This window comes from Glycine soja, chromosome 1 (genome assembly GCF_004193775.1).
Source record: "Glycine soja cultivar W05 chromosome 1, ASM419377v2, whole genome shotgun sequence".
Lineage (NCBI taxonomy): Eukaryota > Viridiplantae > Streptophyta > Magnoliopsida > Fabales > Fabaceae > Glycine > Glycine soja.
This window is the reverse complement of record NC_041002.1, coordinates 50,993,636-51,007,094: the sequence shown is the minus strand read 5'-3', so window position 1 is coordinate 51,007,094 and position 13,459 is coordinate 50,993,636. Positions and strand designations below refer to the sequence as shown.

At 29.7% G+C, this 13,459-nt stretch overlaps 1 protein-coding gene across 1 annotated transcript; it reads right to left on the bottom strand.

Moving 5' to 3' along the window:
* Positions 1–3,740: 3,740 nt before the first annotated feature.
* LOC114394149 (protein WUSCHEL-like) lies at positions 3,741–5,673 on the bottom strand. The gene is made up of 3 exons (XM_028355798.1): positions 5,089–5,673; positions 4,853–4,947; positions 3,741–4,302 (listed from the first exon to the last, which is right to left on the bottom strand). The coding sequence occupies exons 1-3, from the start codon at positions 5,516–5,518 to the stop codon at positions 3,937–3,939; spliced, it is 891 nt and encodes a 296-aa protein (XP_028211599.1). The 5' UTR covers positions 5,519–5,673; the 3' UTR covers positions 3,741–3,936.
* Positions 5,674–13,459: the final 7,786 nt, after the last annotated feature.

The following is a 13,459-nucleotide window of genomic DNA, read 5'->3' as shown; positions in this document are numbered from 1 at the left end:
AAACAAAATGAGTACAAGAAAAGAAAGATAAAAGAAGTAAAAAGTAGAAAAAATGAAATGACTTCTTCAAAATATTTGGTTTAGGAAACAAAATGAAAAAGGCTATTTTAAATTGTTTGGTAGGACACAAATTAAATGAAATTGTTTGGACTGAAAGAGAGAAAGGAAAAGATACACACAGAAGAATTTTCCATGCAATAACAAGGAAGAAAATTTTAACTAACAATAAATAGGCATAGTAGAAGAAATTAATTTCCCAAAATGTAATAGCTAGATTGTATATCTCAACAGCAACAGCAAGATACGGACACAAGTCATGTTTCAAATCTAATATTTCAAATTTCAGGAAAGATCAATATCCCAAACCTAGCTACTGTGTTTTTATTTATATTCTTTATGACAAACTATAGAAGAATACAAATATTATTTTGGTGCTAATTAAAGTTAACTACATGAAATTCCATATGAAAATTGAGAACATAAGAACAGAAATGACAACCGACATAACAACATAGTCATGCAAAATTTCATTCATCAACAAAGAAAAGAAAGAAAAAAAGAAGAAGAAAGGAAACTGTAAAATGACACACGAGTCAGTCTAACCGAACGATGACATGGTTCGAGACATGAGTGAACTGTTGGCACCAAGTCACCAACTAGTCTAGAAATCAGACGAAGATGAAGCAATTGTGAAAATGTCAACGACCACGACAGATGGAGGGTTAAATTGAAAGTATGGGGGATGCAGAAAATAATAGTGTGAACAATACAAAATTTATTACTTCACATGCAAAAAAATTGAGTAACGGAGAACGTTAAAAACAATGATGTTTAAATGGTAACTTAAAATTATAATAGTACTAAAATAATTGAAAATTGTGGCGCTCTCCCACATTGCTCAATGTAGGTCTGCTCGTGAAAGAATGGTCAATACTCCCAAATTAGACAAAGTCATGAGAGATTGGAAGTTAAGACAATAGGATTTTTTTTAAGGTACTTAAAGACGATGGACATTTCCACACATTTGATCTTTAATAATAATTTTTTATCTAACATTTAATAAAATTATTATTAAATATAAATAAATGTTATTTATATGTTTTCTTAATATTTTATCAAATATTATATATAATTTATATCGTTAAAACCTTTAATAATATGAATTATATATAATATTTAATAAAATGTTACAAAAATATATTAATAATCGTTATTCATATTTCATAATAAGTGTTAGAAAAAAAAAATAATAAAGTGAGGATTTAAAAAGTATCTGATCAGTAACAATTGTGATTTGTCGTCAAATCGATCATTTGTATTATTTTATAGAATTAAATAATATATGAAAGTGTAAAGCTAGATTGTAAAATAATTAACGTATCCAAAACCGTATCCATTTCAAACGAATTTGCAAATAAAACTTACACTTTGAAGTTTGAACCTAAACCTATTTTAGCGGGTAATTGCTTTTCTCGACATATGTAGGTATTTTTTAAAAAAATTAAGTACATTAAATAATATGTGTAAGTTTAAAGCTAGATTGTAGAATAATTAACGTATCCAAAACTGTATTCATTTCAAAAGAATTTGCAAATAAAACTTACACTTTGAACCTAAACCTATTTTAGTGGATAATTGCTTTTCTCACCATAAATAGGCATTTTTTTATTTTAAATTAAGTACACTAAGTAATATATGTAAGTGTAAAGCTAGATTGTATAGTAATAAATAATTATTCAACAAAAAAAAAAGATTGTTAAATAATTAACGTATCCAAAACTGTATCCACTTCAGAACAATTTGCTTACACTTTGAAGTTTGAACTTGTCGGTTAATTTTATTTAAATCAAGCAAGAATCTTTCTTACTGTACCCTTGTATTGACATCTCAATCTTTAATTTCCAATTCGGTGGCTGAGTTAGAAATGGATATAGGTGTCAAGATTTTGTTACTTGGTTATTATGTGGTGATAAGTAGTAACTCCACGGTTTGTTTATTGTTATGTTTGTCCGGTGCAACTTAATAAGTTTTTAATATATTATATTACATGTAATATGCCTATAAAAGGCCACTAGTTGTACGCTTGATGTATCAAGTTGTGAGTGAAATCAAATCAAGTGAGTAAAGAGAAGTTTCTTCCTCTGTTGGTCTCGTCTCTCGTGTGTGTGTGGTGTGTGCAATTTTATTTTATTATTATCTCTCTTAATTTGCTTCCGATGTGTTAGTGTGTGTGGTGATAACAGAACCTAAAATAAACCTATTTTAGCGGGTAAATGCTTTTCTCAACATATATAGGTATTTTTTATTTTAAATCAAGTACATTAAATAATATATGTAAATGTAAAGCTAGATTGTAAAATAATTAACGTATCCAAAACTGTATCCATTTCAAAAGAATTTGCAAATAAAACCTACACTTTGAAACTAAACCTATTTTAGCAGGTAATTGTTTTTGTCAACATATATAGGTATTTTTGTTTGTGTGTGAGTTTGAATCCAATTATCATTCCTAATATGTACAAAGGTATAACAGAATAAATAGCATATTTAATATTCTAATAAAATTAAAATATATCTTTTTGATTTTATGTACTGCTTTATTGAACTTACAAATACAAAATAAATTTTTATTTTATGTTAGACTTTTTTAACTTAATATATATTTCATATACTTGTTTTTTTAATATCAACAAATAATTTTAAATCGCCATTTCTCTTGTTTAAAAAACTATACTCTTTCCTAAGAAATTAACAAGTATTTACTTTAGTATATTTTAATCTGAATAATATATATATATATATATATATATATATATATATATATATATTAAGTTAAAACAATTTAGTATAATATGAAAAATAATTTTAATTATTTTAAAATTACATAACATATCAAATACTCTTTAATCAATCTCCTTAAGATATTTTTGTAAATACTTTTTATGCTTATTTCTTTTAAATTTTGTTTATATAGAAATACCCGCAAGCTAGCTAATTCCTAAAAATAATATCAAAAGTATACTACTCTTACTACAAAATGAATTGTTTTCTTTTTACAGAAAAATGAATTGTTTTATGTATGTCGTGTTCAAATGTTGAGTTTATTCTCTCTTAATAAACATTAAATAAATCTCAATCATGAGAAACTGGCATTAATTCGTGTTCATGTATTAATTGTTGGAAGAGAATTTCATAACGGTCGGGGCTCAAATTAAATGCTAATAAGGGCCGGGAAAAATCTCACTTATGAGAAAAATAATTAAAAATTCAAATTATGTAAAAAATTAACAATACAAGAAACACTCCTATTATGTACCTTAAGCTAATTTTTTTTAAGAAAAAAAAAGGGGTCATTATTCACTGGTTCATAGAAAATGACGGAGTGACTTTTTTTTTTATTATTCACAGGTTTTGAACTGGCTGATTAGGATAATATTGTTTGTTGAATATGTCATGGAAACAAACTAAAAATGGATAAGGAGTTGATTAGAGAGACACTTAAATCTTCCATTCCAAGCCAATATTGAGAGGGTCGGTTGCATATGATTAAGTGTTATTTGTTTTTTTTTATGTTTATGGTAATGGTTTGGGATAAACTTAACTTCCATCATCATTATTGTTATTTTTTCTGAACCAATCATTTCAGTTAGCTAAGTAATGAAAGAATGTTGGAGAGAGAGGTGGACAAAATAGCATAACTATGATTAATTAGTCAGTCCATTAAGTTCCCCCGCATGACATGTGTCAGGTAGGGAAAGGCTCTTAAACTGAGTACACACCATTACATTTGCCCACACTGATTATATAAAACCATAACTGACTAAACACACAGAGTCTAATATATAAACTACAATTAATCATAGGATGATAACCAAATTATGCAAGGCTATCATTATCATCTTATAATTAATAAGTTGAGTATATATATGATATATCTTAAGCATAATCTGGAGACCTGCGAGTGTAGGAGTTGAGACTGAGCTCCAAGGAAGCACGAGAAGCATTCTTGAACCCTTCTTCAGTATGATACCAGCCGTTTCCATCATAGTTATACGAATTAGACTTGAGGTTGCAATAGCCATGGATGTCCTCACCGTGCATAGGGAATAAAGGGAGGGTTTCAATCTTAGTAGCACCAATGTTCTCTGCTTCTTCTTCAAGGGTTTCTTGATCACTTGGCCTTATTTTGTCAAAGAAGTTGGCATAGGTTGAGGAATTATATGGGTCCACACCAACCCACCCCAAGTTGTGGTTTATTAATCCAACATGGCCACTGCTACCCCCAGCTGATATCGAGCAGTCCTAATAAGAAATTAATTAAAAGGGTTCAAAACAAAATGAATTAATTAAGAATTAATCAAACACTTCATTATGAAATGATTTCTAAATCTACTTATAAGCTAGTGAACTCCTTGTTTGAACTTTGGATACTCCCTCTCTCTCAAGAGAAATATATAAGTTTTACTCATGAAATGTTTTCCTTTATACATACATTGCTTTGTCGTTATAGAAGAGAGTCAAGAGACCGGTGGGGTTCTTCCATTTATGGAAGTTTCAAGGATTGAATAGTGTAAAAGACGGATTGTCGCTCCGTTTTGTTCTTAAATAATATATCGTGGGTATATAGTAGACTATCACTTACTTGTGCACTACACATGTCATGGATCATGGATATTGCTTTCCATTTCAATGCATCCCAAAGTTACATATATGCTCACTGAGCAATGATAAAAGAGAAAGTATATATAGCTAGGAATTCATATTAGAGTGGGAGAGAGGGTATAATTTTTTTTGTATATAACATCTTTCATGTCCATAAAAACCAAATTAGGAGTCATCTTAATTAACTTACCCTAAAACTTTTCTCCATGGGCACAGAACCATACCCATAATTCCCCATCTGTCCCACAGTAACCATCTCAACAGAAGATGATGCCGAAGAGATCCCTACATACACAAACATGGCCACAATATAAGAATAAGACATATTTAATTTACTTATCCTAAAAGGAGCAAAGTTAAGAAAATAACTTGAGAGATAAGAAGTGAGAGAGGTAAATAAGTATATGGTTGGTTTGGTTAACCTACCTGCAGTAGAAGAGATGTTACAATACTTGGTGGTGTGAATGGGATCAGCTAGATCAGGTTTCCAAGCAGCAGAAGGATTAGTTGGGGGTCTTTGCATGGGGACATTATTATGATTATGATCAGAAGTGAACCTTTTCTTCTGCCTTTCTCGAGCTTTGTGGTTCTGGAACCAATAAAAGACATTCTTGCCTTCAATCTTACCGTACTGCCTCAGCCTAGCAGAGATCCTCTGAATCTGCTCTGCACTCGGGGATCTAATTCCATTGTTGTAGTAAAGTTCCTTCAATATTCTTATCTGGTCGTTTGTTGGAGTCCACCGTGTACTACTTTGCCTGCTCAGAAACCCCCCTTTTCCACTGCCACCATCCTCGTTTTGTTGTTGTTGTTGGCTCCCTTGTGCTTGTTGTTGTTGTTGTTGAGGTTCCATCATGGATCACTACTCAGAACAAACAAAATGGTAGTGTTTGTTTGTTGGATCAAGAGAGAGAATTAGAATATTAGAGGGTATATAGGTGAGAAGAGAGATTACTACTGCATGAATTATGAAGGGGAGGAAAGGGTGAGGGGGGTTATAAACTTATAATAGGTGATGATAGATGATAGATGATAGATGATAGATGAGGCACAGGCACATATAGTACATGGAGTGATAAAGAGAGAAAATCATAAATAAATATCTGAGAGAGAAGGACTGAGGGTGACAGAGTGGTGTTCATAAAAAGGGAAGGGACAAAAGAGAGCTTAGAAAGTGAGGGTACTATCAGGAATTACTTGGACGAAAAGGCATGACCAGGTATGTGTGAAATAAAGTATTTGCACACAGAGACAGTGGGAAAAGGTAGAAAAATGAGGCATGAAATGATATATTGGATGGAAGGAAAGAAAAAAAAAAGAGTAGATTTTCTGAATGAATGAATGAATGGCAATGGAATGATGCGGGTTGTGATTTGGGAGTTCAATAGGTTCTTCTTTTGATGGAGATATCAGACATGGCCCCTATACACACACATACATTTTTTTTTTAAATTCTTACTCTATAATTATTAAGTCGAATCAGCAAGCTACCAAGATATATATTCTGTACTTACCTGATGAATTGGAGGGTAAAAATGTATTTGTGAACTTATTGTGCATTTCATGGGTCCCAACCAATGCATGAAGCATATAGAGTTATTATGGTCAATTGGTGATACATCCATTTTTTTTTTCCATCTCACTTTTACTTCAATTCTCTTTTTATATTTTAACTTTTATTTTTCATCAAATAAGTAATTTATTATATCTATTATTTTACTTTTTTTATATCTCTCCTCTTTCCGTACATACACTTATTAAAAGATGAGATGTAGATTTAGATCGAATTTCCCTTTCCATCAGGGCTATTTATTTTTTGTGTTGTGCATTGGTCCGCATATTCTATAGGCATTTCAGGAAGTAGAGCTTTTCAAATTGTACTTTGTGAGGCAGCGGGAGGACTAGTGATGATGCGTGTGCAATGAAGACTACACCCCTATGTGACAAAGATTTTCAATATAAAGCCTTGAGAGAAGAGGGTATCTTAAAAGCTCTACTATACTTGTTTCTTCACAGACCTACATAAACAACACTGGACCAATGGCCAAAAACAGAAAAATAATGTTAATGTTTCTTCTCAAACTCTGTTTTGGTTATACGTACCTTTCAACTTATTTATATATCCTCAACTCAATCAGAAACAACGTTCATTTTTTCTTCTCTCTAGCTTCCTATGTCAATATATACTTTCTTCTCCCTCGTATTTTATGTGTCATTTTGAAATATTTTTCTATTTTAATTTATTTGTCACTTTAGAATATTGATATTTCAACCTATAGATATTAATTCATATTTTTTGCTGCATAATTACTGCTTCAGTAAACAAAAATATTTTAATCATAAAATTAGAATAATTATTTTTAAAAGAAATGCATGCATGTATTACTTTAAATTACAAATAAGTTTATAATATATATATATATATATATAAAAACTTCATACCCATTGCCAAAGCCCAAAGGCTCTTCGCTGTATATATATATATATCTCACAGTAAATCATCAAATATCTCACAGTAATGTTACGATTATCTCTGGTGTATATCATATATGCTACACTTTTCTACTTATTGGTATAAAGTGACTGCACTTTATCTGAAGAAAAGAAAATAGACAGACCAATAAGATAGGCTAGAACGAAGAAAATCTTAAAAATTCTATATAGTGAGCCTATTGAAGCGGTTTAGTTAGAAATTATAGTTGTCAGACAAGTTAAAACCCTTTGATTTCTCTTGTCTTGTTTCTCTTTTTGACTCTATGCGTACCCCCACAATAGTTCATCTCACATAAAACAAATTGTTCACACATATTAAGAAAGAAAAAAAAAACTTGTATGTGGATATATACGTCAAATTTTAGGATTGATAAAACTTGCAAACGACCAGTATGGGCAGTTTTTGCACGTTGTTTTCAATAAACCAATCGAATAATTTAAAATTAATTACTCCATATCATATCATGTATGTTACTTTCTTCGTCTCGATTTATACGTCAAATTTTAGAATATTTTTTATCTCATTTATTTATCATTTTAAATTATAAAAAGTGTTAGTTAATTTCTTTCTAACAATCTTTTTCAAGCTACTATATATTAATTAGTTTTTACTAGTTATCTAATTATCACTGTAATAAATAAAGGCAGTTTAGTAAGGCAATACTCATGTGAATTTCCTAAATTTTTTTCATTTTTAAAATAACTACAAATATTATGAGACAAAGTAAAAATATATATAAAATTGATAGGTTATTTTTTTGTTATCATAAGAATCAAATACTGTAGGTTATATATGTAAAGGAAAGTGGATGAATTTGTGATGGGTACAGGTCCTTAATAATGAATGCAGCGGAGCACGCGCCTCAAAAATTAAATGCAAGGGATGTCACTGTTTCTGGAGTTATTTTCTGTGTTTATCTTGGGGTGAGATCAGAACTCGAAAGCTCCATCATTTTTTGCCACTGCCGCTTTACCTGCGGTTCAGCTTTCAGCGCTTTATGCTATTTGCCTGTAAGCAACCCTTGAAAGTGAGTGAGATAGCTAGAGCACTGAAAAGATGTGCCCGCCCAACTGTTGCATTCTTGAACTCCTACCACTCTGCACTTTATAAACTATCCATAACTCAATTCATGTCCAACATTTTATTTTGTTTATTCATCCAACCCATGAAATTAATCTGCCAACTTTATTTTGATCCTTCTCTTCCTTAATTTCACTGGGATAACTTAACCCTAATATCACTGGGGTAAAATGAATCCAATTAGTGGCCAGCACAGCATATATATGACAGGAGTAATTTTGTATAAGGTTATTTGGGGGTTGAAAAGAAAGAAAAAAAATTGTGAATTTCAATAACTTAATTCCGACCAGTGATAAAAAAAACTAAACAAACTATTATTAACAATTAACATTTATAAAAAAAAAACATATATATGGCATGCATACACAACAGTACATGGCTTAATTGAAGTTCGGGATTTTGTCAAAAAATAATAATAATAATTGAAGTTTGGGATATGTCATATGTGGGGGACTGGGGTATACATATGTTTCTCTCGGGTATTATAATATAGAATATACAGCTCCAAATTACTTCTTGCGGGTATTATAATATAGAATATACAGCTCCAAATTACTTCTTGCTGCATCGGTGGTGTGGTTAATTGGAAAATTTGTTAGTAGATGTTTAAAAGAACAATATGTATAAGAAAATGAAAACAAAAGAACTTGGTAATGTTTTTTTTTTTTTTTCCTTTTTCTTCCCTCTCGTGCATATATATAATAACTCTACAGTAAAATATATAGTAGTACCATTGTGCAACTTTTACATAAAAACGAACCAATCAGGGTAACTAGTGCGGATGGAACTATTCAATCTTTCCTTTCTGAATTCATTCTGTTGTAACAGTCTCGTTCATTTGATGGTTGATACAAAACAAAAACATTGGAAACAATATATTGATTTGAACGTTATTCAATCCTTCGTGTACATGTCTCTACGTTTCAACTTTTTCAGATTGCATAATTTGCTTGATTTTGACACCGCCATCATGAGATTTGCCTTTCCTTATCATGCATTTACATGGCAATGTGGCATTGCTCGGAGCCTCTCCTCTCTCTCTCTCTCTCTCTCTAGCTACCATTTTCCTCTCTCACACACATAGAGGCTATTCCCTCATTAATTTAAAAATAAACTTGCCAAATGGTCACATTCTTCTGTTTGATTTACCTTTATACACTTGATTTTCAAATTAAGCCAAGTCCTTCATCACTCTCTCTCTCTCATCCAAAACCCAGAGTTGCTTACCTCATAAGGGAGTGTGACCTAGCTAAAGAGACCTCACACAGCCGCAGTGGTACACTCCCTAGTCTTACGGGTAATCATCTTCTTGCACTAATTTTCTACCCGTATCTCCAAAGATACATCACAAAGATCATTCCATATCTCTCTTTAGGCTTCTACTTCTACTGGTCTCGTTTTCTTTTAGCTTTTCTTCTTTCCTTGTTATAGATAGTGACTTTGCAACCATATAGAGTAAATTAAATCCTAGTCATAACTACTCATGATACAAGCTTTTTGGCTTCTCATTTTGATTTTGTCCATATTCTGTACGATCATTTTCTTTTAATGATTTATATGGGATGTGAGGTTTTTAATTAATATTCTGTATAGAACTGATTTTGTAGATATCCCGACGTAAGTATTTTGCAATACGGCTCTGAAGGTTTTGAAGGAAATAGTCACTTTCATGAGTTTAACATGCTAGTTTTTGTGTGATATAGTTGTTAACTGGACCAATATTTTAAAGGGCCATGCTATTTGCTACGAATCCCTTTTGCACGAATAACACGTACTTTGCTATGAGAATCGGTATTTTTTAAGGTGATAATACTTTTTTCTAATAAATATGAAATTATTAGAAATTCAATCTTATTTTTTTTAACATTATGCTCATAAAATTTAAATATTTTATTTTTTTTCTCAAAAATAAGATTTGAACATTCATTGCTTTTTACATCGGTTATATGCAAAAATAACACATTTTAATTTTGTAAAAAAAAGTCAAAACATATTAAAAAATTTGTATGATGAAATTTCAAATATTTTTATATTTATGAGTATTTTTTTTAAAAAAAGTAGATACTAATTAAAGAAACTTGAAATATAAAACAAGCCTTAGTCGGAAGTCGGAAATTACATTCGTTCAGATTTCACAAAAATATTTTCGTACGAAAGAGCATTTCCCTATTTTAAATCAATTAAGCTTTGGCTGATAACTAACTAATAGCAACAGGAATTGAGGGGAGAGGGGAGGGACCACCCCAGCAATAACTCAAATTAATGTAGATCATCCACAATCATAATTTCCCTATAAAATAAATCTACAATCATTTTCAAGCAGCTGATTTTTTAAAAAAAGAAAACTAGCGTTTTAAGGGAAAACATGATTGAATGAATGCTATATTGGCAACTACAACTATACCTTACATGCACTTTTACTTTGAAGTGATATTCTAGGTTTTCTGGACTCCAATTTTATTTCAAAGCTTATTCTAGAGTGTTTGGTTTAAAGCAAGGTATAACATAATTAATAGATTATTGAAGTTTTTAAATATGTTATTAGGAATTTGTTTTGTCTATGTGTATATACAGAGACTTTGTTGAAAGATTAAAAAGCCTTAAGCAAGGTATTGCAAGATCGATATTTTTTGAAAGAAATTAGTATCCGATTATAAGCCAAAAGATATCTTTGGTATAAAAAAAAGTGTTTAGTTTTTCTTTATTAATTAGCCTTTTAAGAACACGCGGGATTTTTTTTTTTTCTTGCAATAGCTACAAGCTTAGATGAACAGAAAATATTGGTTTCTGCACAAATTTTTATACACCAAACTAGCTCAAAATTTGGATGCTTCATTTCATAATTAAGGATTGAAACTCAAATTTTCATGCACAAAAATAGCTCAATTTTAGCTAGTTAATTTGATAAGGGTTGTAACTATACTCACTAGGTATGAGTTTGAATCTCACTAACAATGTCAAAATCTCATTGATAAGAGATCCTGTAAGATTTTAAGGGGGAGAAATGGGTTCAAATCAACTTATCCTTACACAATACAATATTTCTAATTTAATACAATATAAAATTTTCAACAAGTACTTATAAAAGAAGTAAAAAAAATATACTAATTTCTTTTATAAATTAAAATTAACTTAGGCATAAATTAATCAATAAAAGACTTCATATTTAGTTTCTTTAAAAGTTAATTTCAATCTATGCATAAATTAATTTTAACTTACATATTTTTAATTCATTTATCTTCTTATTTTTATAACTATTTATTCATTTATCTTCTTATTTTTATAACTATTTATTGAGAAATTTATCCAAACAAGATAAAATTGGATAAAGGAAAGTTTACATCGAAAATGATTTTTCTACCGTAATCAAAAAGAAACTTTAATTTTAACTTCTTTTTTTTGTTTACTTCTTTTGTTGCTTCAATCTAATCACTTAGGACTTAGGATGTGTTTTATTAGGTTGTTTTTTGTTTTCATTTTCACTGAAAATAGAAAATGGTGATGGAAATGTGTTTGGTTGGATTTTTATTTTCATTTTCAGTGAAAATATTTTTCCAAACGAATCAAAAACTAAAAACAATAAAATCTCGTTTTAAGTTGAAACCAAAAATCTCATTTTTGTTAAAATAAAAATGCGGTGACAAAGAATGTAATTTTAAGCAAATCTAAAAATATATTTCCTTTTAAAAATACATTTTCAATGTTTTTATTTCTTGAAAGTAGAAAATAAGAAGTCAAACCAAACATATTTTTCAGAATAATAATCTTTTGAAAATGAAAATAGTTTTCAAAAAATAAAAACAAAAAATAAAAACAGAAAATAAAAATACAAACCAAACACATCCTTAATAATTTGATGAATTTTTCTGATCTAATACTTATTCTTTTTATCCTATTTCTTTCCTCTCTAAAAATTGTAATACATGTACTTTATTTTCACCATACTTGCCTATGATATGTTATCACATCATTAAATTATTTGATATATTATATAACTAATACTAGTGTAACGTATCTAATTAAGAAACTTATCTAATCACAACTTAATCACATAACAGAATGATAAATTTGTTTTCACTTATAAAACATTAAACTTAAAAAAGTCATCCCAAAAATGAATTTTGATTAATTGATTATGTAATTTTTTTTATACATGTCAACAACTCACCCTTCTATTATTTTTTAATCTTTAGTCTTCTCAATTTATTCTATCACATTTCCTTTTTCTACAAGGGATGAAATCTTATATTGGGCTAACCTAAACCAACAACATTATTTACATTGGGGCAGTTGGGCCAATTCTGAAATACAAATGTTAAGTCCAATTTACAATACATATCAGTAAAAAAAAATGCAAATAAAAAGTAAAAAATAAAAAAATGAAATATATTAAAAATATAAAAAGGTACAACAAAAAAGAAAATATTCTAATCAAACCTTCAGCTTCGCCCTCTTTGCTCCCTACTACCAAGTCAAGCTCATGCCTAGAGCACTTTCCTTTCTGCCAGAGCCATCAACAACCCAATTCTTTCGTTGCCTTGATCGCCCTCAATCACAGGGATTGCAAGCAGTCGCTGAAAAAAAAAAAAAGACGTAAACAAACAGATCAAGCAAACCAGCCAAACAAGTCTATAAATTTCCATGGCATTAAATGAGCCAATGGTTCAAAAAAATTATATTAGGGAAACTAAGGGAAGAAAAAAATCTTGTGTGGAAAAGATATTTCAAAAATAGAATCGAACTTGTAATTTATTTTTTCTTAATCATTCCATCCATCTTATATCTTGAAAAAAATAAGATATTTTTAATGAATTAGAGGAGGAAGTTGGATCACATTGCAAGAAAGGTACAACTTTGTAGTGGCAAGGTGTATTTTCTCTTAATAACGGATAAGTGTTAATTAATTACCCCTCAAATTTCTAATACTTTTGAAAACGTTATCTCCTTCATTTAAAGATAAATGTATGTAGAATCCTGAAGAATCAAACATTGAATCTCCTTCATTGTACAATCTTCCTTATAGAACGAAGTTAATTGGAGTCCTAAGTCATTCAATTTTTTAAAGAGTAAATTATATGTCTTTGCTCACTTTTAAAGAAATTATACATGTTTTTCCTTCTTTTATGGACATGTCTTCTTTGTAAGATTTAAGAAAATTACACATGTTTTTTTCCTATTTTCAAAACCTAGACAAATTACCTAAATACTGTCTAAATATTTAAT